The 23,103-nt window shown below is 58.3% G+C and overlaps 3 protein-coding genes across 8 annotated transcripts in view; 1 reads left to right on the top strand and 2 right to left on the bottom strand.

Annotated features, from left to right (window-relative positions):
• Positions 1 to 11,786, bottom strand: SEMA3G (semaphorin 3G). Of its 3 annotated transcripts, XM_003982303.5 has the most exons (16): positions 11,592 to 11,786; positions 9,634 to 9,794; positions 9,471 to 9,533; positions 9,090 to 9,209; positions 8,725 to 8,815; positions 8,483 to 8,599; positions 8,103 to 8,248; positions 7,788 to 7,902; positions 7,625 to 7,694; positions 7,176 to 7,320; positions 6,669 to 6,900; positions 6,470 to 6,561; positions 5,758 to 5,799; positions 4,515 to 4,743; positions 4,110 to 4,249; positions 1 to 2,763 (listed from the first exon to the last, which is right to left on the bottom strand). In XM_003982303.5, exons 1-16 carry the CDS (start codon positions 11,698 to 11,700, stop codon positions 2,323 to 2,325), a joined length of 2,313 nt encoding a protein of 770 aa, XP_003982352.2. In that variant the 5' UTR covers positions 11,701 to 11,786; the 3' UTR covers positions 1 to 2,322. The 3 variants fall into 3 exon arrangements, with proteins under 3 accessions (XP_003982352.2, XP_019678157.2, XP_006928911.1); XM_019822598.3 differs by lacking the exon at positions 9,090 to 9,209; XM_006928849.5 differs by lacking the exons at positions 8,725 to 8,815; positions 11,592 to 11,786 and having other exon boundaries at positions 9,634 to 9,787.
• Positions 11,787 to 16,916: 5,130 nt separating this feature from the next.
• On the bottom strand, positions 16,917 to 20,020 carry TNNC1 (troponin C1, slow skeletal and cardiac type). The gene is made up of 6 exons (XM_003982304.5): positions 19,893 to 20,020; positions 18,340 to 18,370; positions 17,988 to 18,134; positions 17,598 to 17,712; positions 17,218 to 17,354; positions 16,917 to 17,132 (listed from the first exon to the last, which is right to left on the bottom strand). Exons 1-6 carry the CDS (start codon positions 19,914 to 19,916, stop codon positions 17,101 to 17,103), a joined length of 486 nt encoding a protein of 161 aa, XP_003982353.1. The 5' UTR covers positions 19,917 to 20,020; the 3' UTR covers positions 16,917 to 17,100.
• A 155-nt stretch (positions 20,021 to 20,175) lies between these two features.
• Positions 20,176 to 23,103, top strand: part of NISCH (nischarin) — a 35,957-nt gene continuing 33,029 nt past the window's right edge. For 2 of the 4 annotated variants that reach the window (XM_023249494.2, XM_045051076.1), the window contains exons 1-2: positions 20,176 to 20,351; positions 21,675 to 21,906. In XM_023249494.2, the coding sequence (XP_023105262.2) occupies positions 20,179 to 20,351; positions 21,675 to 21,906 (405 nt within the window). In that variant the 5' untranslated portion in view covers positions 20,176 to 20,178. Of the gene's footprint in view, positions 20,352 to 21,674; positions 21,907 to 23,103 lie in introns of those variants that run through there. The other 2 variants (XM_003982305.6, XM_006928851.4) reach the window with 1 other exon arrangement.

Genomic DNA, 23,103 nt, shown 5'->3' on the forward strand with positions numbered 1-23,103 from the left:
TACAGAGATACAATAATGATATAATTATGTGATGTAAATATTAACTCCATCGCTTTCCTTATAGGTCTGTGCGGTAGACTACCTCATATCCTCATCAAAGCACAGAGGCAGTCATGACAATAAAAGTAACAATAGTAATTACAAGAAGTGTGCTCTGAAGACAAAACCACAAGGCTGATCTCAACATACCAATATAAAAATAGAATTCACACATAGAAGCATTTCCAGGAGTCAATAACACACAGTACCATGGGGGTGGGAGGTGTGGGGAGTTGGCAGAAACTGTCCATAATTTTCTAAGTGCAGATGTTCGTTGTTCAGGATTTTGAGCTCCTCCTCCATTATCTAGAGTAACTTCCCCAGAGAACCCTGCCTGGAGCCAGCCATGCCTGGGTCCAACCTAGAGGCCACTGAGAGCCTGGCTGGTCATTTCTTCCTGACTTTGCTGGGATAGAGGGGCTGCAGCTCTATACACCCATTCCCAGGGCTCTGTGCTCTTTCCTCTCCCTCCTCCATGGCCTCTACCTCCCCCTCCATGCCCTTCTCCAGCCCCCTACCCCCACAGTCCTCTCCTTTGCTTTTACCTGCTGACTTCCCAGCCACAGCAACCCCAAACCTGAGGCTTCCCAAGGTTAATCTCCATGCCTCTGGTTAACTTACTGTGAAGTCAAAGAGGAAAGGGGGCCTATTTTGGATCCCAGTTCTCTGGGCGTGGTGGGGTGACTCAGGTAAAATCCAAGGTAGATGTACAGTCTGGGTTTGAGTTCAGTGGAGCAGGAAACCCTGTCCTGCTTTTTTATCTGTTTTTCCCCCTCCTTTCTTCATCTTAGTTTTTCTCATGGAGGGAATTTCAAACCTGATGCTCTTGTCCCCTCCTGTCAGGTTTGTGCGTCATTAACTTGCTCATATGCAGTCTGGGAATGACTTTTCATTTAGTCCTCCTTCTCCTCCCCCTCTGTGCTCCCCAGCCCAAGAAACACATCCCTGCTGTTGGCAAAAACACCTCCCTACACACCCAGACAAAATGCATCCTGGCCACCTGAGCCTCACCTCCAAGAACAAGCAGGATTTAGCAGCTTTTTTTCCTTCTATTTTCTTCCCTTAAGAGAGAAAATCTTCATAAATGAAACCATTTATAACCAACCATTATTTAACAGAAACCAACGATCCCAGAGGGGAAACATCTGGTTTCCCCTGTGGCTCCTGAGCTAATTGATGCTATCCTGGGTTCTTGAGAATGCCTGCCTGGGGTCCCATAGCCCATCCTGGGGGGTCTCACCCTCTCCCCACCTCAGAAGTGTCTCAACCCTCTGTGGCCCTGGCAAAGCCCTGGGCCTGTGCCTGCCCACCAGCTGTAGCTTACTCGGGGAGCTGCCACACTCCCTCCCTCCCCAGCTGTGAGCATTCTTGTACCACCCAGTGAGAGACAGCCCCCCCTCCTGCCCCATACTTCCCCCGCTCCCCTCTCCCCATCTCTAGTCCACAGAACCTAGAATCCTCCTAGAACCTACCCTCTCCCTTCATCAGCTTGCAGCCCCTGATGGTGGGGAGGGGGACTCCCATCAGAGGTCTGGGCATCCCAGGAAATCTGGCCTGGCAGCTTGGGGTCTGGGGAAGAGAAGTCAGGCTGTAGAGACACTGCTTGGTTTATGAAGTAGGGCCTGAGACTCAGACCAGGGGCCCAGGGAGCTCTGGCTGTCAATGCTTCTATGACTCTGTCATGGAGAAGAAGTGGTGGGCAGTGGCAGGGAGCCACCCCAAGTGGGGGGAGGGGCTTGCTGTTCCACCTTCTCTGCCCCTCCCCTTCCCTGCCCCAGCTCACAGTAGGTCTTCTTAATGGGTGCTAGCATAGAGGCAACTTCCATCCTCCTCTGGCTGCCTAAGGGCCCCTTGCCCAGACACCTCCTCAGACGCACCCAAACGCCCACTCCAAGGGTCATTCAGGATGGCCATTGTTCTGCTGGCTGGGAAAGAACCACCCAGGCCTCTCACCTCCGGGCACAGCCGGAAATGTGCTCTGGGGACCATGTCTGAAAACAAACAGCAGGCCCACTGGGGTTGGCAGCAGACAGAGGGTGCTGGCTCCAGCCTAGGACTGAGAGCACAGAGGGGCAGGAACAGGCCTTGGACACAGGGCCCTCCATCAAGCCCCAGCTTTTCCTGTGGGCAGCCTGGTAGAAGTATGGGGGGCAGAGACTCCCGCCTCTAAGAGGCAGTCAGGCATGCTGCCCCCCTCCCCTTAGCCCTAGCTGGGTGGGTGGGAGACTCTGAGGGTTGCTGGGCCACCTGGTCCATCCCGACCACCCTCTCCTCCACCCTCTTCTATGTGGCCTCCACCTCCCGGGGCGTCCGATTGCGCTCGGTCTGCCCCCGGCTCTTCACCTTCTTGCCCAGCTCCAGCCCTGCCCAGCTCTTGCCCTTGGCCTGTTTGCCCCGGCTCCTGGAAGGGCACCACACGCGCTCACAGTACTCGTCCACCCGGGGCAGGTTGGCGAAGCCGATGAGCTGCAGGATGTCCTTATACCAGGCCTTGGAGGGGGTGGAGCCCAGGCCTCCCCAGCCTGGGGTCTCCTCTGGCCTTGGATCCCGAGGAAACAGGCCGTTGAGCTGTGTGGCCACAATCACCTCCAGAGCCAGGCGGACCACAGTCTGGGAGAAGCCGTGCTCCAGTGTCTTGCAGGTGTAGATGCCCGCATCCAGTTGGCTGAGTCTGCGGAACAGCAGCCCCTGCTCTGTTTGCAGGACTCTCTCATCTGTCTTTACCTGTGGGGGGTGGGGGAGGGGATGAGGGGGACATGGAGTAGGGCGCACACAACATCAGTTACTCTCCCTGCTTTTCCAACTTCGCATTTCAGGACCTGGTGCTTAAGCATTTCCCCTCCCCATCTCTCCTTCCCAGGCTGGCTCAGCACTGTGAGCCAATTGCAGGCAGGGTCTCACCTTCCTATAACCCAGGACAGGGCCTGCAAAGGAGACTTTTCAAAGATTTCACTGACTGGTTTCTCCCCTAGTCAGAGCTCTGTGGCACCTACCTTGGCCTTAGGGAGCCCTGCCACATGGTCCCTGGGGATAGAGTGGGCAGAGGGGTATTTATGGGTTTTTATTCAGGGAGGGCTATACCCATAGCCCTAGGACTAGAAGTCCCCTCCACTTTCCTTTCTCTCTCTCTCTCTCTCTCTGTCTCTCTCTCTCTCTCTCTCTTCCCTGTCCTTGTCTGCACTGTTCAGTCCCCCAACCAGGGGTGGGCTGAGTGCCCATCACAGTGCGGGAGGCAGGAGCGCTGCTCTGATCCCACCTGGATGTCTGCACATCTGTACGTTGAGGCGGGACTGCTTGGGCGGTAAGTATTGTGTAACCATCTTGTTGTTCCCTGTGCCTGGCCCCCTGGGGGTGTGCTCCTCGTGCCTAGCCCAACAGCTGGCCCAAAGCTGGCCTCCCCCAGTTCCCAAGCTGGAAGGAGAGCCCCTCCTGTAATCAAGGCACTCCCTCCCCTTCTCTGCCCCTGAGAGAGGCTGGAGAATGGTTCCTCACCCTGCCCCACCCACGCCCTCATCAGGCCCCAGACTAAAGCCATTTCTGGGGTTGACAGACTTTTCCGGATGGGGGAGGAGAGGGCCTGGGCAGACAGCTGGACTCCAGGGAGGAAGTGTGGGGCTAGGCAGTGGGTATGTGTGTAGGGGTGTGTGTGTGTGTGTGTGTGTGCAAGTTTCAGTGGTTTAGGCACCACCCTGGGGCAGAGGAGAACCAAGAACCCATGGGAAAGAGAGGCCTGCAAAGATGAGCCATATGTGTGAGCCTGGGGGGCTTCTTGACTAGACCAGACTCTCTTCCATCTCTACTACCCACCTCCCAGAGCTCAGTTCAGTGCCTGGGAGTTAGTGGGCTCTCTGTCACAGGAAGGGTTGCAGCCACGTCCGGCCTGGGCATTCCTGGAGGCAGGAAGAGGGGTACCTCCTTCCAGGCACTGCAGGCACTTAATGCACACTTTTCTTCAGTTGACCTTGGCAGGTTCCCCCTAGAGCCCCTTCCTAGAGATCAGGACTTGGGGTCAGGGAGGGATGTGAGATCAGGACATGTGCAGGTTGGAGGCAAGGTCTTTCTTTGCTCACCTGGTCGGGTCCCTGACCCCCTGGCCTCTGCAAGAACCAGTGCACAGCAGCCTGGGAAGACTTGGGCAGGCACTCCAGGAAGGTGCTGTTGTGCTCCGTGCCGTAGACTGTGGTGGCCGCCACGGGGCCTGTAGCCTCGTCTGGAGGGAGGTGGAGGGGGGCTCAGCTCAGTACTGTGGGCCCCCAGGGCCCCCACCAGTGTGACAAGGACCTAAGTGTCCATCAATCCCCAAGCCATTCATTCTGTCCAAAGACCCTTCCTTCCCCAGTATACTGACAGGAGCTGCACATGTAGGAAAACTGAGGGCTGGGTGTTAAAACAGGACCAGCCTGAGACCACACTTTGCAGGGGTTGAGCCCGGGCCAGAGGGGTGAGGAGGGGCCCCCATGCCTGCCACCACTCACCTTCCTGGCTCTCCCCCAGGCACTGCAGGGCAGGGTTGCCATGCCGGATGTCCTGCCTGCGGAACCGGCGCTTGCTGGTGCCAGGCCGGTAGCGGGTACAGGAGGCACCGTCCCAGGCACAGTATGGGTCCCGGGCCAGGCAGCACTCAGCACAGGCACTGCCGTAGGTTTCACAGTGGTGCAGCTGCAGCCGAGCCACGCCCAGCCTCGAGCCCACGTACAGCATTTGCTGGGGGGGGGACACAAGCAGAGCCAAGGTGAGCCTGGGCCCCACCTAGAAGCAACTAGGCTCTTGGCCCTCTTGGGCTTCCTGAGACTTCCACCATTTTCAGGCAGTCTTCCAGAACCTCTTGAATGTATCCCCAGAAGCCAAAAATGTTGATCACCCACCTGATATGCACCAGATCCTGTTCTAGGACACGGAAGGAAGGCACGGGGCAGACCTGGGGGGCTCTTCTCTAAGGGGTTTCTCCAGGCCCTTCCTGCTGCTGACTTTTGCCCTCAACCTCAATAACCTTTATCCTGACTTGCCTCTGACCTTAGAGGTGCACTCTGCCTCAAGCAATCCTAATACAAAAGTTGGGATTTACCCAAAGATAAACTGGGGCAGAATAACTTGAGGAGATTTTGCCACTTGCAAAAGGACATAGCAGGCCTCTAAAAAGTGGCTCTCCCCTATTTGATTTAAATTACAGGGGTGCCTGGGTGGCTCAGTAGGTTGAGTGGCCAACTTCGGCTCAGGTCATGATCTCAAGGTCTGTGTATTCGAGCCCCGCATCAGGCTCTGTGCTGACAGCCTGGAGCTGCTTTGGATTCGGTGTCTCCTTCTCTCTCTGCCTCTCCCTGACCCATGCTCAGTCTCTCTCTCTCTCTCTCTCTCTCTCTCTCTCTCTCTCTCTCTCTCTCTCTCTCTCAAAAAAAAAAAAAAAGAATAAACATTAAAAAATTTTTTTTCAATAAAAAAATTGCGGATTTTGTTTCCAAGCATGTTTCTGTCTCCCCAGAGGGACTGGCCTTTGTGGCTCTCCCCTTATCTGAACACAGTCTCACTTACTCAGGATTCCCACTGCCCACTGGTTTCATGCGTGGGATCTCAGCTCCCCGCCGGACCCTCAAGCCTCGTTGCAAGGCCTAATCAGGCATCCCCAGGGCCTGTTGCGGCACCTTCCGGAAAGCGGCCTTGCTCAGAGCTTCAGGTGAGGGGTTAGAGGGAGAAGGAGGGAGGGATGGCAGCTGCTCTTACCCTTTTGACAGAGATCTCCATCTCAGTGATGGGTGTCGGCACCTGGGGAAGGAGCAGGGTCTCAGGGATGGGTGGGTTGGGGCCAGACCTCCCCTGCATCCCTGCTTTCGGCCTCCTCCAGCCCCTGCATGGGAGCCACCTATCTCCCAGCCTGGGTCAGTGCACTCCCTGGCAACTAAGGCCAGACGGTCTTTCGCAGACCTCGGGTTATTAGAAAGGTCCCCTCACCCTGGCTGGCCTCCAAGGAGCACAAAGCTCCAGTGTCCCCTCCCACAGCCCTGCTTTCCAGCAATGAGGCAGCTGTCCCACATCACCCATCCCATGTTGGGAGCACAGCAGTCCCCCAGATGCACGTGATGCCCTGCCTCGCTCTGTAGTTGGGGGGCCAACAGAACCCCGTGGGGACTTGGGGTCTCAGCCACCCCCTCACTGTTGCTTGAGCCTGGCAGGGCTTTGTCAAGGGGTGATCACCTTGGACGCCCCTCCCTGGGCCCTCCGACTTTTCTCTGGGCCCCACAGCCAGATAAACGCATGAGCAAGGCCCTGCGGCAGCCAGTGTCTCACTTGCACTTCCCACTGGCTGCAGGTTCAGTAAAGACAGGCCTATCTCCTCGTATTTTGCTCCTCTGTCCCCGTGGCCAGGCCTAGACCCAGCAGTGGAGCTGGAGGGGACCCCTCCCATCAGTTCCCCCTTTCCCAAGACCCCACTCACCTTAAACACCTGGAGTTCCTCCAAAACCACCTCCTCGGACTCAGTGGAGGCCCCACCCTGGAGGGCGATGACCTTGAGCACGGAGCCCGAGTCTGGGGCAGGGCAGGAGGGAGGGATCAGTGGGAGAAGGAGTGGCCTGCCCCACCCCCCAACCAGAGGCACACCTCCCCAGCCCGTCCACCCCACTCAGCCCACCCACCAGTCCCCAGGAAGATGACGTCGTAGGTCCCGTCCTCTGCCTCCACACGGTCCACCACAATCTGGCGCAACTGCTGGGCCAGGTGCGTTTTGACAAGGACAGGGCGGCCCTGCTGTGGCCGCACGGGCCAGAACATAAGTGGGTGGGCTCGGGCAAACTGCAGCACCTCATCTGGGTAGTTCTTGGTGCTGCCAAAGGGTCGTCCTGGCTGCGCTGTCATCTTGCTGGGGCACTGTGAGCGGCAGCAAAGGGAGCACCTGAAACATCCTGGGGCCACACATCCCCCACCCCAGCCTGTTTCCAGGCCCCACTGCTGGGCATGCCCACCTTGGGGGGGACTGCTCTTGCTATAACAGAGACTCCTTAATGTGGCAGGGCTCTGCTCCCCTCCTTACCCCACCTGGTTCCCCTGGAGTCCCAGCTCGACCACAAGATCATCCCAAGGTACGGTCCCTCTGGTATCGGCTCAGCCCTCTTCCCTGGCCTGGCTTCCAGGCAGATACTCACCACTCCAGGGCGAGGGAAGGGCACCTTGCCCCCATAGGGTCCCCACTGGTGCTGGGGACCATCTTGGTGGGCAAAGGGTCCCCTGAAGACCTCCCAGATATCCTCCATGTGGTACACACAGACGGCAAAGCCCTGGAACACAGCACTGCCAAGGGCGGACAGGGACAGTCAGGCCAGGGTGGCTGTCACAGGTGGGGAGGGGGCAACCTATCCATGGACAGGACAGAGGATGATGGTGCTTGAAGTCAACAGAGACTGAAAAACGAGGACACCCAGGCAGAGACAAAGAGAGGGAGATATACACAGAGCCTCAGAGTTATTGAGTTGGAGACAGAGACAGGGACCCACGGTAAAGTTGGGACACGCAAGCAGAGGCTCAGCAGAGGACGCTAGGAGTGCAGAGACTGGAACCAGGGGTGGGGGTTGTGAGGGGAGGCCCATGCGCCCACCTGACTGTGCTGAACAGGGCGTACACCTCAAGGGTCTTCCCTGCGCTGGGCCACAGCAGGAACACATCCTCTGGGAGACAGAGGGCCACAGTCAATGCCCCCCGCTCACTGACTCTGAGCCCTCCGCACCCATACCCAGGCCTGCCTCTGGCCATGCCCTCACCCAGCTGGTCAAAGTGGGTCTCGGCACCACCAGGGCCAGGCACTGAGCACACCAGCCTGGCCTTGAGAAAGGTGCTCCATTTGTTCACCAGCACTCGCTGGCCACCGGCGTCATTCTGGGGGTGGAAGGCCAGAATCAGCCCTGAGCCCCAGGGGGTGGGGCCCCCTCCTGTTCCTCCACCCTCACCCTTGCAGGCAGAGGCTTGGATGTTGGCTTCACACCCTTGCCTCAGTTTCCCTCTGCTGCTGGTGGGGATGGGCGTAGGAAGGGGGTGCGGTGAGGATCTGAACCTCACCGCCTCTTCACAGCTCTCACCACGCAGACACGGCCCACGCGGCTGACCGTGACACGGCCTGGGCCACCATCGGGCGAGGGCACGGTTTCCGAGAAGAAGAAGTACACCTTGTCATCATCCTGGTCAGAGTTGTCGGCAATCCGGGCGGCCATCACAAACCGGGGGTCTGGGAGGTAACAGGGTGCAGCTGGTTGGGGGGGGGGCGCCTTACGGGGGAGGATGGGGAGGTTGCTGAACCCAGCGTGGAGGGCAAGAGGCACAGGGACCCCACGGGAGGCTGGGGTCCCAGGGAGTAGAGTAGGGTTGGGCCATCCCCACTCCAGTGCCAGCTCTCCTACCTCCCTGCTGGTGCCAGGGGCAGATCCCAGCCAGCCCTGCCCTGGGCAGACCCTGGGCTCACCGTGAAGGAGGTTCTGGTCAGAGTCAGAACGTAAAGCTGGTCGGGGACCCCCAGTCCGGAAGATCATGGCCTCGCGCCCCAGGAAGTCAGCCGTGAGGCCTGTGTACAGCTCCCCACCTGGGTGAGGGTGGGGCAGAATCAAGGGAGGAGGGCCAGGCCCCATAGCTGGCCCCATTGCTTCCCAAGGACATCGGCAGGCTCCCCCCCCTCCTTGTGCCCGCCCGGGCCTGGGCATCACCCACCTACAAAGGTGCTGGCGAAGGGACTGCTGGGCTCATGTGGACACCGCCCCCGCCCACTTTGCACACTGCTGGGCTCCAGGTGGAGCACGTGCTGCCCGAGAGGGAGGAAGGGAGGGAAGGGTGTCACCTAGGAAAGCAGCACCAGCCCCCCGCCCGGGTAGTGGCCATCGCGTGCAGCGATGAGAGTGGGGGTGGGCAGAAGGCGCCCTCATTCAGGGCCTCGCCAAAGGGGTCAGCCTGGCACAAAGATGCCTTTCAGGCCCCTGACCCCTCTGCCCCAAGCCAGGCTCAATGAGGAGCGTTCAGACAGCAGGGAGGAAATGTCACTGCTTCCCAGTCCCTTGTGGGGCCTGCCCCAGGCTCACCTCCCCACGATGCCCAACCGTGATGAGGGCACAGGTGGGCTGGAAGGCCCCAGTGCCACATGCCAGCAGGTGGGTCCGGTTGTGGGGCTGTAGGACCCGCACAAAATTGGCGCACTCCACCTAGCAGGGAGAAGGGGCGGCGTGGAGGGGATGAGGGGGTGTTTACCATCTCCTTGGGCCCCAAGGCTCAGCCCTGCCTGGCTGATCAGCTCTGGAGATCTAGGGTGGGGATGACATTCTTCACAGACCTTCAAGAGCCCTCAGGATCTGCTCCAAATGCCCCTAGTGTAAGCACCTGGGGGAGTGGCTACAGGCTATCCTGGGGGTCAAGACCTGGGTGTTGGTCAGGGCTGGGGGTCAGTCACTTCTGACAGCACTCACCAAAGGATCTCTTCCCTTGCGAACACACTCCTCCTTCTGTCCTGGCTGTGGTGGCCACAGGACCTGAAACACAGCCTAATTGACTCCTGACCTCACAGCCTCAGTTTCACCATCTGGCCTCCTAGCTCTCAGACAGACCCTCCCCTCTGTCAGTCCAGCTCACCTCCCGGGGATCCGGCCATGACTGATCCAGCCGCAGAGAGTAGATGGCATCACGGCCCCCCAGAAAAAGGCGGTCCCGGTACTCATCCAGGTACATGGCCCGAAGGTCCAGGGAGCCCCGGGGACCCAGAAAGACAGCAGAACGGTTGGCAGACAGGAGATCTAGGAGGGAGCAAGGGTAGTCAGTGCCTACTGCTCAGCCCACTTCTCCAGCTAAGGTGTGGAGGTAGAGGGTCCCAGCTGTGCATTCACTGCCCCTCACCACTGCCTCCCCCACTCACATCTGGAAAATGTTTCCATCCATTGGCCCTCTGGAGGGCTTCTGAGACTTGCTTCCTGGGGGTGGGTGGGACAGGGGGGCCCTGAGCCCTGCTTCCTACCACTCCATTCCTTGGTCCCTTAATCCTTCAGTTAACATATCCTTCCCACAGGCCCATCTGTGCCCTACCCAGTCCCCAAGGAAGATGACCCTGCTGGCTCCGCTGTCAGAACTTACGGTAGCAAGCTGAGCAAAGTGCTGGAAGAGCCTGGAGGAAGGGTGGGTTAGTCTGAGCAGTGTGCAAGGCTGACTCAGTGGGACAAGCGGACAGACAGGGGAGAGCATTCCCAGCAGAGAGAACACCTGGCAAAGGCCTGTGTATGGGAAAGGTCAGGTATGGCCAGGCAGAGCTCAAGGCTCTGATCCAGGGATGTGATGAAGGAAGACTTTCTCCTCCATAGACACTGCCTTCCCAGACGCAGGGGGTTGGGGGTGGCTGGCTGGGGATGCTGGTCCCAGGAGCCAAGGATCATGAAATAGGTCCTTGGGGGTTGGCTAGGGAGGTGGAGGTAACAGGTGGTCAAGCGGGCAGGCAGAAGGATATGGTGGGAATGAGCATTGGCTACCCTTGGGAAGGCCGGCTATCCTGTGCCTGCTCAGAGGATACCCATCCAAGGTGGCAAGCCCAGCACCCACTCCACCCCCAAACTCATCAACAGCCTCTTCCAGGAAGCCTTCCATGACTGACAGTACTTTAGAGGGGATTTGCCCTATTTGGGCTTTATTTTTTTTTTACTTTCCCCCCCAAACCATAGCTCCCAGGGCAAGACCACCTTCTGCCCCCAGACCCAGCTACACTCTCCAGAGTGGAGCCACGTCTCCCCCCTCTGTCCCCAGAGCAGGCCTGGGTCTCTCCACTTGGATTGGGGTGCCCAGGGGAAGGTGGTCACCCCTCTGGTTTCCCCAAGAAGAAGAATCATGGAGAGTCTATGTCTCAGGGACCTTTCCTGGGGACCCTCTCCACAGACTGTGCCAGCTACAGCACAGCATATCAGGTTAGATCTGCTGAGGACCGCCCCCCGCCCCCCACCGGGCCAGGATGGGCAGAGAGAGGAGGCTGAAATCACTGCTGGGCTGTGAAGAGCCTCTGGGACAGAGAGGGAAGAACAAAGGCCAGCACTGTGAAGTGGGCTGCAAGAGGCAGAGGGGGCAAGGCTGTGGAGATAGGGTGAGGTGAGGGGGCAAGGCTGTGGAGACAGGCTGCTGCCCTGCTTCTCACTGCCCACCCCGGGGCAAGGAGCCCAGGCTGAGTGCACACCTCAGGATCTTGCAGACCTGTCCTCTCCATCCCTCCCCATCTCTCCCTGCCCATCTCTAAGGAGGCCTCTCAGGGTCTCCATGCCCCTCTCCTTTTCTCAGAAGCCCCCTCAGGTTGTCCCCTGTGTCTCTGTCTCTCCCACCTCCACCCTCCTGGGACCTGCCCCTGCCCCCGGTCCTCCTCCCCAGTTCCTGCCTCTGGTGGCAACTCAGCTGGAGAACCATCTCCGTGAAGTCCTTCCCACAGTCTGTGCTGTGTGGAAGTGACCTCCGGCTGGCAGAAGAGATTGCCCGGGGCTAGCTGGGGCCCCCCCAGCTGGGGATGTCACAGAGTCCCAGGGTCCCACAAACGCGCACATGAACAGGGCGCGCACTGCCCCTACCTCGGTAGGAGAGCCGCAGGCGAGGCACGCTGGGGCCAGGGCTGGGGCTGCCCCCAAGGAGCAGGAGTCCCCCCAGCATGCAGCAGATGGCCCAGGCCGAGGGGGCCATGCTGGGGAACCAAGGGCACCACGCTGCCCAGCAGAGCCGCCCTCAGTCCGCTGCTGGTTGCAGTTTGCTCCGTTGCCGCCAGGCCTGACACTTATAAGGCAGCGGCTCCACCCCCTGTAGGGCCAGGGAGGCGGGAGGAGGCGGGAAGGAGATGGGGGAGGGGCCCCTGCCATCCACCTGCTGCTTCTCTCTCCACCCGGGCTGGCCTGGTTAATGCCTCTGTGTCAGATTGGCAGGCTCCCCATTGGGGAGACTCTTTCCCAGCTGGGGTGTGGGCAGCTTACACAAAATGTTCACAAACCCAAGTCTCCAGAGATAGCCTGGAAGGGAGGTCAGGGGTCAGAGATCAGAGGTTGGTGGGCTGGCTAGAGGTCTAGCTGGGCTCTTCTTGGTTCCCGGTCCTTCCATTGCCCGTGACAGTCTCCATGACAAAGACAAACTGACTCTGGGCCCAGATCCCTGATACCAGGAAGGTCCAGCCCCCTGAAGCACTGGCCTGGCTCCCCAGCTCCCTTGGCAGGGTCCAAGTTGCCTGGGAGGGTCATTCCAGTCCAAGGAACTCCATGCTTTGGGTGGGGGCTGGAAGTCTGGCTACACTTCATAGATCTGAGGTTGGCAAAAGATGAGCCCAGCCTCCTCCACCCAGGCCTGTCCCTGTCTGGTCTCCAGGCCCCATCCCAGCTCACTGGGGCAGAGGACAGGATCCACTTCATGCTAGGGAACTCTCCCATTGCTGTGTCCCTCAGCCCTCCAGGCCCACCAGAGCTCCAGGGCCCAGAATGTCACCAGGTGAGTGGTGGGTTCTTCCCAGAGTTCCCCTCTGCACTCAGACCCTACACACACACACGATCCCTTTGGGGTGAAGGTGGAGGTAGGGTGCTCACACCCTTACTCCCTCTAGCCTGAGCACCGATTCAGGGCAGGAGAGCCACAGAAGCCGGACAAGGGAGACACAAGGCTGAGGGGTTGAGTAGGGGTAAGTAAGGGGACCTCCCTATGCCCCCCATCCCACAGCAGCTCCTGTCTCTGCACCCCCTCACCCACAGTACTCCACCCCAGAGCCCTTTACTCAGATCTGAGGCTCTAGGCACTAAGATTTCAAACTTCAGCTGGAGTTGGAGCTCCAAGGATTCTAGAAACTCCTGCAAATTAGGTCTCCCAGGTGGACGAGCCTGAGCCCTTAGATAGTGGTCAGGAAACTTGGGGGCATTAGAGAGGGAAGGACCTGGCTCAGGCCACACAGCAGGCTGAGAACAGACTCTGCTCAGCCCTGGGCCTTCCTGTGACTCTCTTTATCTTCTGGGGCTCCTGGAGTACTGGGGTCCTGTCTCCCCCACCCCCATCTCATCCCTGCAAGGGAAACAGGTTGGCTCCTAGAGTCAGCATGAGAATGACCCAGGGACCTGGAACCCTGTCTCCCTGTCTCCATCTCCCCATAATACATATATGCCTCTTCCCAGGGCATATGCAATGCCTCCTGGCATTGGGCAAGCGATTTCTCAGGGAGGCCAGGGACTAGTGTCAGCCCACCCAGCCTCTGGCTCCTTGGAGAAACTTGGCTAAAGCCTTTCCCTCTTTGGGCCTCAGTCTCCTTCCGCGGGCAGGGAGCAGCCACCTTGGGTGTAACAGGCTCTATACGAGTGAGGTGTGCTTGTTCAGGGCCTGCCATGGTGGTGATTATGTCATGAGCCCTCAGAAGGCTGGAGCCCCTCTGCCTCTATCTCCCTGGGGAGATGTTTCAGCCTGAAAACCGGGCTGGGGGCCAACGTCTGGCTGAAGATTGGGTTGGGCATAGCCTCTCATCTAGCATGTGGCCACCAGCTGTGGGCAGGAGGCCCACAGCTCCTCAGTCAGCCAGCTCACCCTGGGGGTCTCAGTTTAGCTAGGCACCCAGCTGCAGCTGCAGGGAGTCCCAGGTCTATCGGAGCAGGATGCACAGGGCAGGCCACTCCACACTGCAGAAAAACAGCCTGTGGCGGGGGGCTGGGAGCCCCAGGTCTACTGTTAACTTGTTGTATGGCCTCGGGCAGGTCTTCTCCCTCTTTGGGCCTCATTTTCCCAGTCAGGGAAGGGAGTAAGGATCTTCTGTGAAGGCCAATGCTTGCTGGCTGTAAGTTGGAAAACAGACTCCGAGGGTACCCTTGATACCTCAGATCAATGGGCCCAGCCACGAGCATCTTGTGCCACCTACTGGACAAAGAGGGAACTGCAGGAGGTCCTAAAGCTGTCCACTGTGTCAAGCCCTGTGCTTTGGCAGTGGGGCCACTCAGCAGAAACCAAAGACCCTGGAGCAGCAGGCAGCAACCAGACAATCATAATATGAAAAGGTAGGGGCAGTAGGAGACTCCGGTAATTGATTTGATCAAGAAATCAAGGGAGGCTTCATGGAGGAAGCACTATCTAGGCAAAAGATGACACACAGTGCAGAAAAAAGGGAGAGGACTGAATACAGCAAAACAGTCAAATTAGGTGATGCATGTAGGGAGCTTAGTGCCATGTGCTGATGGGAACTTGTGAGCCCGTGGCCATATACATGTGTGATGTGCGTGCTCACACATCAGGCGCCACCAGGTAGGTATGTGGAGGGCCATAGCCCGGCCTCTCCCAGCTAGAATTCTGGGGTGAGCATGCCTGGAAGGAATGGATGCCTCTGGTTCCTCCCCAACCAACCTCATTCTAGAAGAGACATTGGGACAATCGCACAGGCTCCCCCTGACTCTGGACCTCTCTTTAAGGCACAGCCAGCCACCCCCCTACCCACATGTAACCTCTTGATAGCTGGTCCAGCCATCCTCCTGTTTTGTTCACAGAAAGCTTAACTCTTGGAGTTTCTCTCTTCTTTCCCAATCCCAACAGCATCCCACATCCCCCGGGTGCCCCCTTCTCCCCCCGCTTCTCCTCGCAGACAACCACCTCCCCCTGCCCCCACATCAGCCACCCATCCTCCAGCTCACCACCAATAGGGAGGTAACCTTCGGCATCTCCGTTCAGAACATGTCTTCCCCTGGGCACCCCCCCTGGGCACCCCCTCCTGCACTCAGTAACCCCACTGCCACGGTTCTTTCTTCGTTGCCTCCATTCCAGCCCCTGTCTCCTTGTCCAGCTTGGATCCAGGGGGCCCAGCACTTAGAAGCAGACCCTTAAAACACTCCCCAGAGACACGTTGCCACCCACCTTCTATAGGCTTGCCTCTGTGTCTTGCATTACCCTTTGTCAGCTTCACTGGGTTTTTCCCAATCATTCCCTGCCCCACCTCCTTCAATGAGCGTCCCTGGACTCCACATCTCCCTGAAGCGTCGGTGCATTTCCTGTAAGACTTCACCAGTACTGTCCATGCTCACCATCTCCCCTTTGCCTTGCCTCACTCCTTTGATCCTCTCCAGTTGGGCTCCCATCCCATTGCTCCAATGAAACCCTCATGTTCAGGTGGCCAAGGTCTTAGGAGCCTCTAGTTCCCTAACCTCAGGGTCACCAGCCGCTTTCAATGCCCCCATCCCTCCCCCCTGAGCCCCTCACTCACCCAGGGTCTCTCCCATGTCCCTGGCCGCATCTCCTCTCTTGGACAACCTATGCGGGATGTCCAGTGTCCAGTTGTGGGCCACCTCTCTCTATACTCTCTCCCCGGGGCCCTCATCCAGGACCAGGGCATCTCTGTTACCTTCTTACTCCGATGACACCTGAGTTTATAGTCCTCTTTCTGCCCTCTCACTTAGCTCCAGTCCCACTTTGACATCCCCACCATCCTGTCCCAGAGGTATCTCAACTTTGACATGGACAAAGGACTCTTCATCTCTTCTGTGATTGTCCCACCAGAAATGCACTTCCTCCAGGAAGCCTTCCTGGACCACTGGTCATCACATCTCTACAATCCCCATTCCAGCATACACTGCTCTCCTCACTGCACTCATTGCTCTCTTTTGTCTTCCCGAGTTGATGGTAAATTTCATGAAATTAGGGACGAGGCTTCCTTCTGGAGGGTTGCATACAGCCCACGCCAGGCATAAAGTAGGTATGTGCTTAAACTGTGGAATGGCGCACTGGCAGGTGGGCCCACTGTGGCCCCACCTGCTCTCCTGGGATGTTGTCATTCCTAGGTGTACGTGTAGGTCCTTGAGTTCTCCTGCTCCCAAGCGTGGGCCTGAAGGGGCCCCTCAGATCTCCCCTCAGGCCTCCCCAGGGACCAGGCAGCTCCTGTGGCTCTGGTCTCCACTGGAGGCATCCCCAGAATTCCAGACCATCTCCGGAATGCTGGGCCTGTCTGGGGAGTGCTAAGGCTGGGGCACAGGTGGAGAGGCCTCGGAGCGGTGGGGCGGAGCAAGGACAGCTGCTGGCATTCTGGATGGAGCCTACACACCGTGGCAGCTGTCGCTCCTGCAAGCATCATGCTGATACCTCCATGTCCTTGTGGCCCCCGCTCCAAGGCCAGTGCCACTTGCAGCCACTCAATGTTCTGGCTGCAGCTCTGGCCCCCATTAAGCTGAGAGCCACCAAGTCTCACACTTCCATTCTGTCAGGAAGGGAAAGTGGGTCGCTGGAGCCTCTGAGGCTCAGGAGAACTGGAAATTATACCCGTCTGGACCTGGTTCATCAGACAGAGCCCTGGCCTGGGAGCCAGGCTCTCTGCTCTCTGCCAGGCTCGCTGGATGACCTTGACAGGTCCCTGTGCCTCTCTGGGTGCTGGGGTCCTCACCTGGCAAATGGGTGAGTGGAAAGAGAATAGACGGTGTGTCCCTCAGTGCTAGGGAATCAGTGTTGCCAGCACGAAATGCAAGCGAGCAGGCACATGGACTGGTACTACAGCCTACTGAGCCCATGTGGCATCCTGCTTCTCCACAACCAGAGCCGAGAAGGAGCTGGGCTGCTGTGCCGAGTGGCCTCCAGGGCCCAGAAGGGTGCCCTGTTCTCTCCAAGCACAGGACCTCTCAGCCAACTGGCTGACCAGAGCCACAGCCGCCAGGAGCCTGTTAAATGTGGATTCCCAGGCCGCCACCAATTCCAGATGCTGAATCATCTGGACATCAACAGTCATAGAAAGGAGTCAGCGGGCCATGGAACATGGTAATCTCTAATCTAATCTAACCCCTCTGGCAGAAGGCTATGTACAGGGATGGGCAGAACACAGGCTCTGGGATAAAGCAGGAAGTGGTCATCAGAGCATCAGTGGACCCTGGTGGAGCATCCACAGCCCCCCGGGAATGAAAGCCAGACACCAGGCCTCCAGGGGGCAGGGCTTTATTTGAGTTCCCTAGGATAGGGCTGGGGGAGGCAGTCAGTGAGGGCCCACGGTTGGCCAAGGACACACCCAAGCTCACATGCTGGGGACCCTGGTCCCTTACCCCCACCCTAGGGTCCGGCTGGAGTCGCCAGGTAGCACAGGCAGCTCTGGGAGAGGGTTGGTGTCTACTCCACCCCCTTCATGAACTCCAGGAACTCTGTGGAGAGAGAGACAGGTCTCGGTCAGAGAAGGGGGCTAGGCAGGGTGTGGGCAACGGGGACCCAGCACACCCCGCCCCTCACCGTCATAGTCAATGCGGCCATCGTTGTTCTTGTCACCATCCTTCATGAGCTCCTCAATGTCATCTTCTGTGATGGTCTCACCTGTAGCTTGAAGCATCACCTTCAGCTCATCCAGGTCGATGTAGCCATCAGCATTTCTGGGGGGTGGGGAGTGGGGTGGAGAGGGTGAAGGGGACCTCGAGAGCTCATGGTGGGGGCTAGATGAAGGGAAGAAGCAGCCCCACCCATGACCCCAAGAGGCAAGGCAGGGCCACTGGGAGGTGGGGCATCCCATTCCCCCATTGCATAGAATGGGAGACTGAGACCTTGACATCACAAACTGTCCCCCTTTCCCCAGCTCTGTTAGGTTCAGGGTCAGAGGTCCAGCGTCATGCACTCACTTGTCAAACATGCGGAAGAGGTCTGACAGCTCCTCCTCAGACTTTCCTTTGCTATCATCCTTCATGCACCGAACCATCATGACCAGGAACTCATCAAAGTCCACGGTGCCACTGCCTACAAGGTTAGCAGCACAGCCATTAGTGAGGGACGGTTACAATGGTCTCAACATTAGACCCCAGTATTGTTGCTGCATCCTTTTAGCAATCCTGTGAGACGAGTGCGGTCGTTATCCCCATTTCATAGATGAGATTACTGAGGCTCAGGGAGGCAAAATAGTTCCTTCAAGGGCACAGAATAATAAGTGGCGGAGTCAGGACTCAGGTCCTCAGCAACCAGAGGGCGATATGGGTCTGGAGCCTGGGGCGGGCGGGGGGGACAGAGGGGCTCACCGTCCTCATCCACCTCGTCAATCATCTCCTGCAGCTCCTCGGGTGTGGGGTTCTGTCCCAGCATCCTCATCACCTTGCCCAGCTCCTTGGTGCTGATGCAGCCATCCTCAGCGCCCAGCACGAAGATGTCAAAGGCTGCCTTGAACTCTGTGTCCAAGGTAGGGGGGAAGTGCAGAGTGGCCAGGGCTCAGAAGCAAAGACCCCAGAAGGCCAGACCCCTGGGGCCACCTGCCAACTTGCCCATTTCCCCCCAAGACCTCAGTGGGTCACACTGAAAGGGACCCAGCCTCTGGGGTCCTCATGCTCTCCCAGCCCAGCCCTGCTGTCCCCACACATATGTTTGGGCACTCACCATTTTTCTGCTCTTCTGTCAGCTGTTCTACCTAGAGAGGAAAAGAGGTCTCAGGACTCAGACTCAGGCCTTAGTTGCTTTTAAGGAAACCAACCCATTCCACAGATAGGAAGAGTGAAGCCAGGAATAGACAGGCCATTCCCAGGTCACAGTCCTCAGGCCTCCCTCCCTGTCCCTGAAGCCCTGAGGTGACCCAGCTGGCCTCACTAAGACTGGGCTTAGGGCCAGGGTGACAGGTGGGTGCCCCCTCCAGGGCCAAGGTGACCCTGAGTAACAATAGTCAGTGACCACTCACTCAATGCCCTTTTGGCCCCCCTTCTGAAACCCAAGCTGAGTGGCCTGAGGGACAGCTGTCCCTCAGGTTGGGACAATAAAACCAGTGTGGGGATGGGCAAAGCCACCCACAGTAATCTGACCGGGATAGCCACTGGGCTATTTTTAACGGGGGACAAAGTTAAACCTGGTGATTGTTCTGGAGACTCTGGCATGCAGGGGGTGGGGCAGCGTTATCTGGCCCCCTGGCCTGATGGTGCCTCAGAAGCCAAAATTAGTCCCCAGCCCCGCCAGGCCTTGTATGGGCACGGGGTGGAGGGCTACCCGCCCCAGATCCATGGACTCCTGCGGGATAGGCAGGGACGCCCCCAGAGCCAGCTGTAGATCTTCCCTGCCCAGGAGGGGGGCTGCACTACCAGGGTGGAGGGAAGGGTTCCCTTGGGGACAGCTGTCTGTGCCGAATGTCCTTGTCTCTGGGGCAGGGGGAGGTCAGCAACACCCCCCTCCTGGGAGGGACTAGCATCTAAAACCCCTCTGTGACCCCAGGATGCTGCAGGGACTTGGGGTGACCACTCTCCAGCCCTCACCCCTGGCTAAACCACCGAGACTTGTGCCTGCCAGGCCTGATGTGGGCTGGGGCCGCAGTTCTCTATTCCCTTTTCCCAGTCTCTCCCCTGTGGCCAGTGCTTCCCTGTCTACCTCAAACTTCAAAGCCCCTTCTCCAGCTTAGGATTCCAGCTCTCCAGCCCCCTCCTCAAACTCTTGTCCCACCCTCCACAGCATCTTCAGCCATCCAAGGAACTGGAGGTAGGTGGGGGATCGTGAGTGTGAGAAGCAGAATGTAAGGGGCAGGAAGGGGTCGGGGGGACAGGGAGACAGCAGCAGAGACTCGGAGGGACAGCTTGGAAGGAACAAAGAGATGGAAAAAGACTAAAAAAGGCAAAGGTCCAGAGACCACAGACACAAGTGAAGGGAGATGTGGCCGGAAGACAGTGACACAGACTACAGACACTTGGAGATGGGGACAGACATGATGCTAAAAGCTGTGATCTCCTCCACCCACCTGACAGCTTCTCTCCAGACCCTGAACCCCTCACTCCTTCCACACCCTAGAACTGGAATGCCAGATCCACCGTCCCCTTGAGGGCTTGGGCTGAAAGTGCAGGGCCCTTTCCTGGGTCTCTACCACCTTTGTGCCCACCCCCATCCTGAGTTGAGTGAGCCCCCAGTGGGCCCACCCACCCCAGCCCTGCCCAGCCCTGCCCAGCCCAGTCCCTCACCGCAGCCTTGTAGATGTCATCCATGCTGGCGGCTCACAGGGCAGGCTGCTGGCGTTGCCAGCCAGTCCTGGGCTTAAATAGCCCTGCCCCACCACATTCCTGCTGGCCCAGCCCACCCCTGCTTGCAGTATCCTCCACCCCCTCCCCCAGCCCTGGTGATCTCAGGCTGGCTTGAGTTCCTGTGTCCTCTGCCCAGTGCAGGGAGCAGAGGAAGGGCTGCAAGGACCACATCTTTCCCTCTCTGTCCCCCATGTCCCCCAAGGGACCCTCTGGAAAGGTTTCTTGAATGAATGAAAACATGAGCCGAAGACAGGACAGATGCTGCAAAGTAGTGGACCCCAATCTAGGCTCCTATACGCAGTTACTCAACTCCTATCTGATTAGAGAGGTGGGCAATATTATTCCCACTTTTCAGATGAGGAAACTGAGGCTCCTGGAGGAACTAGTGACTTGCTCAAGGTATGACCGACTTGGTAGTCCCTGGCTTAAGTTAAACCTGCTGGGGGGGGGGGGTTGGGGTGGGGTGGGGTGCTGGCCAGCAGTAAGCAAGGAGAGGCTGTGCCAAGAGAAGCTTTGAAAGCCAAGCTCAGAGTATGGTGCTGTGTAACTGTTGGAGAAGGAAGTTATTATTTTTTTTTTTTTTAGTTTTTTAAAAAGTTTATTTATTTACTTTGGGGGGGGGCATGCACACAGGTGGGGGAAGGGCAAAGAGAGAGAGGTGAGACACAGAATCCAAAGCAGGCTCCAGGCTGTTAGCACAGAGTCTGACAAGGGGCTAGAACCCACAAACCATGAGATCATGACCTGAGCTGAAGTCAGAGGCTTAACCGACTGAGCTACCCAGGTACCACTGGAGAAGGAAGTTACTGACCCACCTTAGTACAGAGTGGTCCGGACCCCTTCAGCCAGGAGTGTCAGAGGATCCATGCCCAAGACCTCTCATCTCCCCAAGGAGTGCTCTGGGCTTGAGTAAGCTTCACTTAGTCATTCAATAAACACAGATGCTCTATCTGTGCTACTATCCCCTCCAGCTGGGTTACCATCTCCCTCTTCTGGGTCTGGGGGCTTCCCCAGTTAGGATTCTCTGTACCTGTGCTTCTCCCATTCCAGCACTGTAGTTTCTGTGTCCAGGGCCAGTCTGCCATCCCCTCCTTCTGAGCTCTGGTAGGGCACCATCTGGGGGTCTTGCACTCGATGGCCAGCACATATCCCTCCCACCTACATGCAGAACCCCCACTTGATAACCACACGAGCTCCAGGCCTTGAGTGCTGGGCACTGCATTGATTAACCTCTTATGATAAAACAGCTCTCCAAGTCTTGGAGAGGTGAAGAACCTCTGTCCAGCTCGGGCTCTAAGCACAGCTCATATGTCTCCTTCAACCCTCTCGTGTCCTACAAGGAATGAGACTGAAAGCCAGGTTTGGCCTGTCCCTTTTCAGGACTGGGAAACTGAGGCCAGGTGGTGCAATGACTTGCTTTGGGTTGCCCGGGAGGTGCGGGATCTTCTGTCCTCCCTTCCAGGGCACCGAGTGGCAATGTACAGGACTGTCCCCGGCCCAGTGCATGTCTTCTCCCAGGCTGCAGGGAGCACCGCAAGACACAGATCACTAATCATACAAACGCTCAGGCCTCTACGGCTTGCGCACGCGCGCCTTTGGCGGCTGCTGTCAATTACACGCGAGGGGCGGGGCGAGGGCGCGAGGAGGAGGCGGGGCCAAGATGGCGGCACGGCGTGCGACGGGGGCGGGTGGGACGCCGACCCCGCCCCTTGTTCCTGCCAGTCTGCGACCGGCGGCAGCGGCTGCAGCAACGGATCCCGGAATATGGCGGCGGCGGCGCGCTGCTTCGGGCCCGAGCGAGAGGCCGAGCCAGTCAAGGAGGCGCGCGTCGTGGGCTCTGAGCTCGTGGACACGTATACGGTGTGCAGGGGGCGCGAGCGCCATAACTAGGGGTAGCGACTGGAACCCGAAGTCCGAGTCGAGAGGATTGGGGGGTATCTGGGCCCCGCCACCGGTGAGGAGGGGGTAGCGGGGGCCCCGATTTCGAGGAGAGGAATCTGGGGAAGGGGGTTCGGTTCCGCATGTCCGGAAACAGGGTCCCGGGTTGGGTCCAGGGAGGGAGCTTGGGGAATGGGTACATTTTCAGAAAAGGTTAGGGTTGGGGAGGATCTGGGGATAAAGGGGGTCTGCGGAAGACGGGAGTCTAGATGAGGCGGAGGCCCTTGTAGATCCTCTAGGCCTGGAAGGGCGCGGGCCTGGGAGGACGTGACAGGGGCTCCAGGAGGGGAGGGGTCTCAGATGGATGTAATCAGGGGAAAGGTTCGGGGGTCCCTGCAGGCCCTGAAGAAGAGGGAGCGGGGTCTTGATCTTGGGGGGGGGTTGGGGTCGCAATTGAGATTTGCTTTAAAAATGACGGGGGGATCTGGAGCTCCGAGGCCCTAGGGGGTCAGGCATTGACCAGAATGGGGGAGGAGTGGAGCCGTGACACGGGGGAATTGAGATGGTCACTCTGGACAGAAACTGTTAAGACCCAGGAACCTCAGGGGTCTTCATGGTTCGCGGGGGGGAGGGGGCAGCAAGCCGCCCACACACTTCAATCAAAGCTGGGGAGGTGGAGAACAGAAAAGGGAGATGGAGTTCCAGACTGTGATGGAGTTGGGAGGCTTTTCTGGGTCTGGATGGGGTTGATCACCAGGTTGCTAGACCTGGTAGGCTGCCTAGCAGGGACTGGTCTTGGGGTGGGGGCGTGTTGAGCATCTCCCAGCCTCTGGTTCTTTGTTCCCTGAGGGTGGGAAGTGGTGGGGGTGGGGGGCTTTGGCCCTGCCTTCACCCCACCACTTTGGGCCTCATCCTAACCCTCCTAAGGGTCATTTCCCTGGCTCTTTTTCCTTTCCTGGGCAGCAGGAGGGAGAGGGAAGCTGCCAGGCTGGAAAGGGGCTGGGGGAGGATCCTGGAGCAACAGGCCGGTCCTAGAGGAATGGCTGCTCTTCCTTGGAGGCTTCAGCTGAGTTGATTATTTCTCCTCCCCCTTCCCTGCATGCTGCAGAGAGGGGCAGGACACTGGGACCAGAGAGCCTCTCCAGGTGAGGGTTAAGATCTCTGAGCGGATGGCTGGCTGTCCATCACCCGTAAGCAGCATTCAGCTGGGACGTCAGTTCCAAAAAGCTCTCATTCGGAGGGGTTGAGGCCTTCCTCTGCATGGGTACCAGGG

Source organism: Felis catus, chromosome A2, assembly GCF_018350175.1.
Source record: "Felis catus isolate Fca126 chromosome A2, F.catus_Fca126_mat1.0, whole genome shotgun sequence".
Classification (NCBI taxonomy): domain Eukaryota; kingdom Metazoa; phylum Chordata; class Mammalia; order Carnivora; family Felidae; genus Felis; species Felis catus.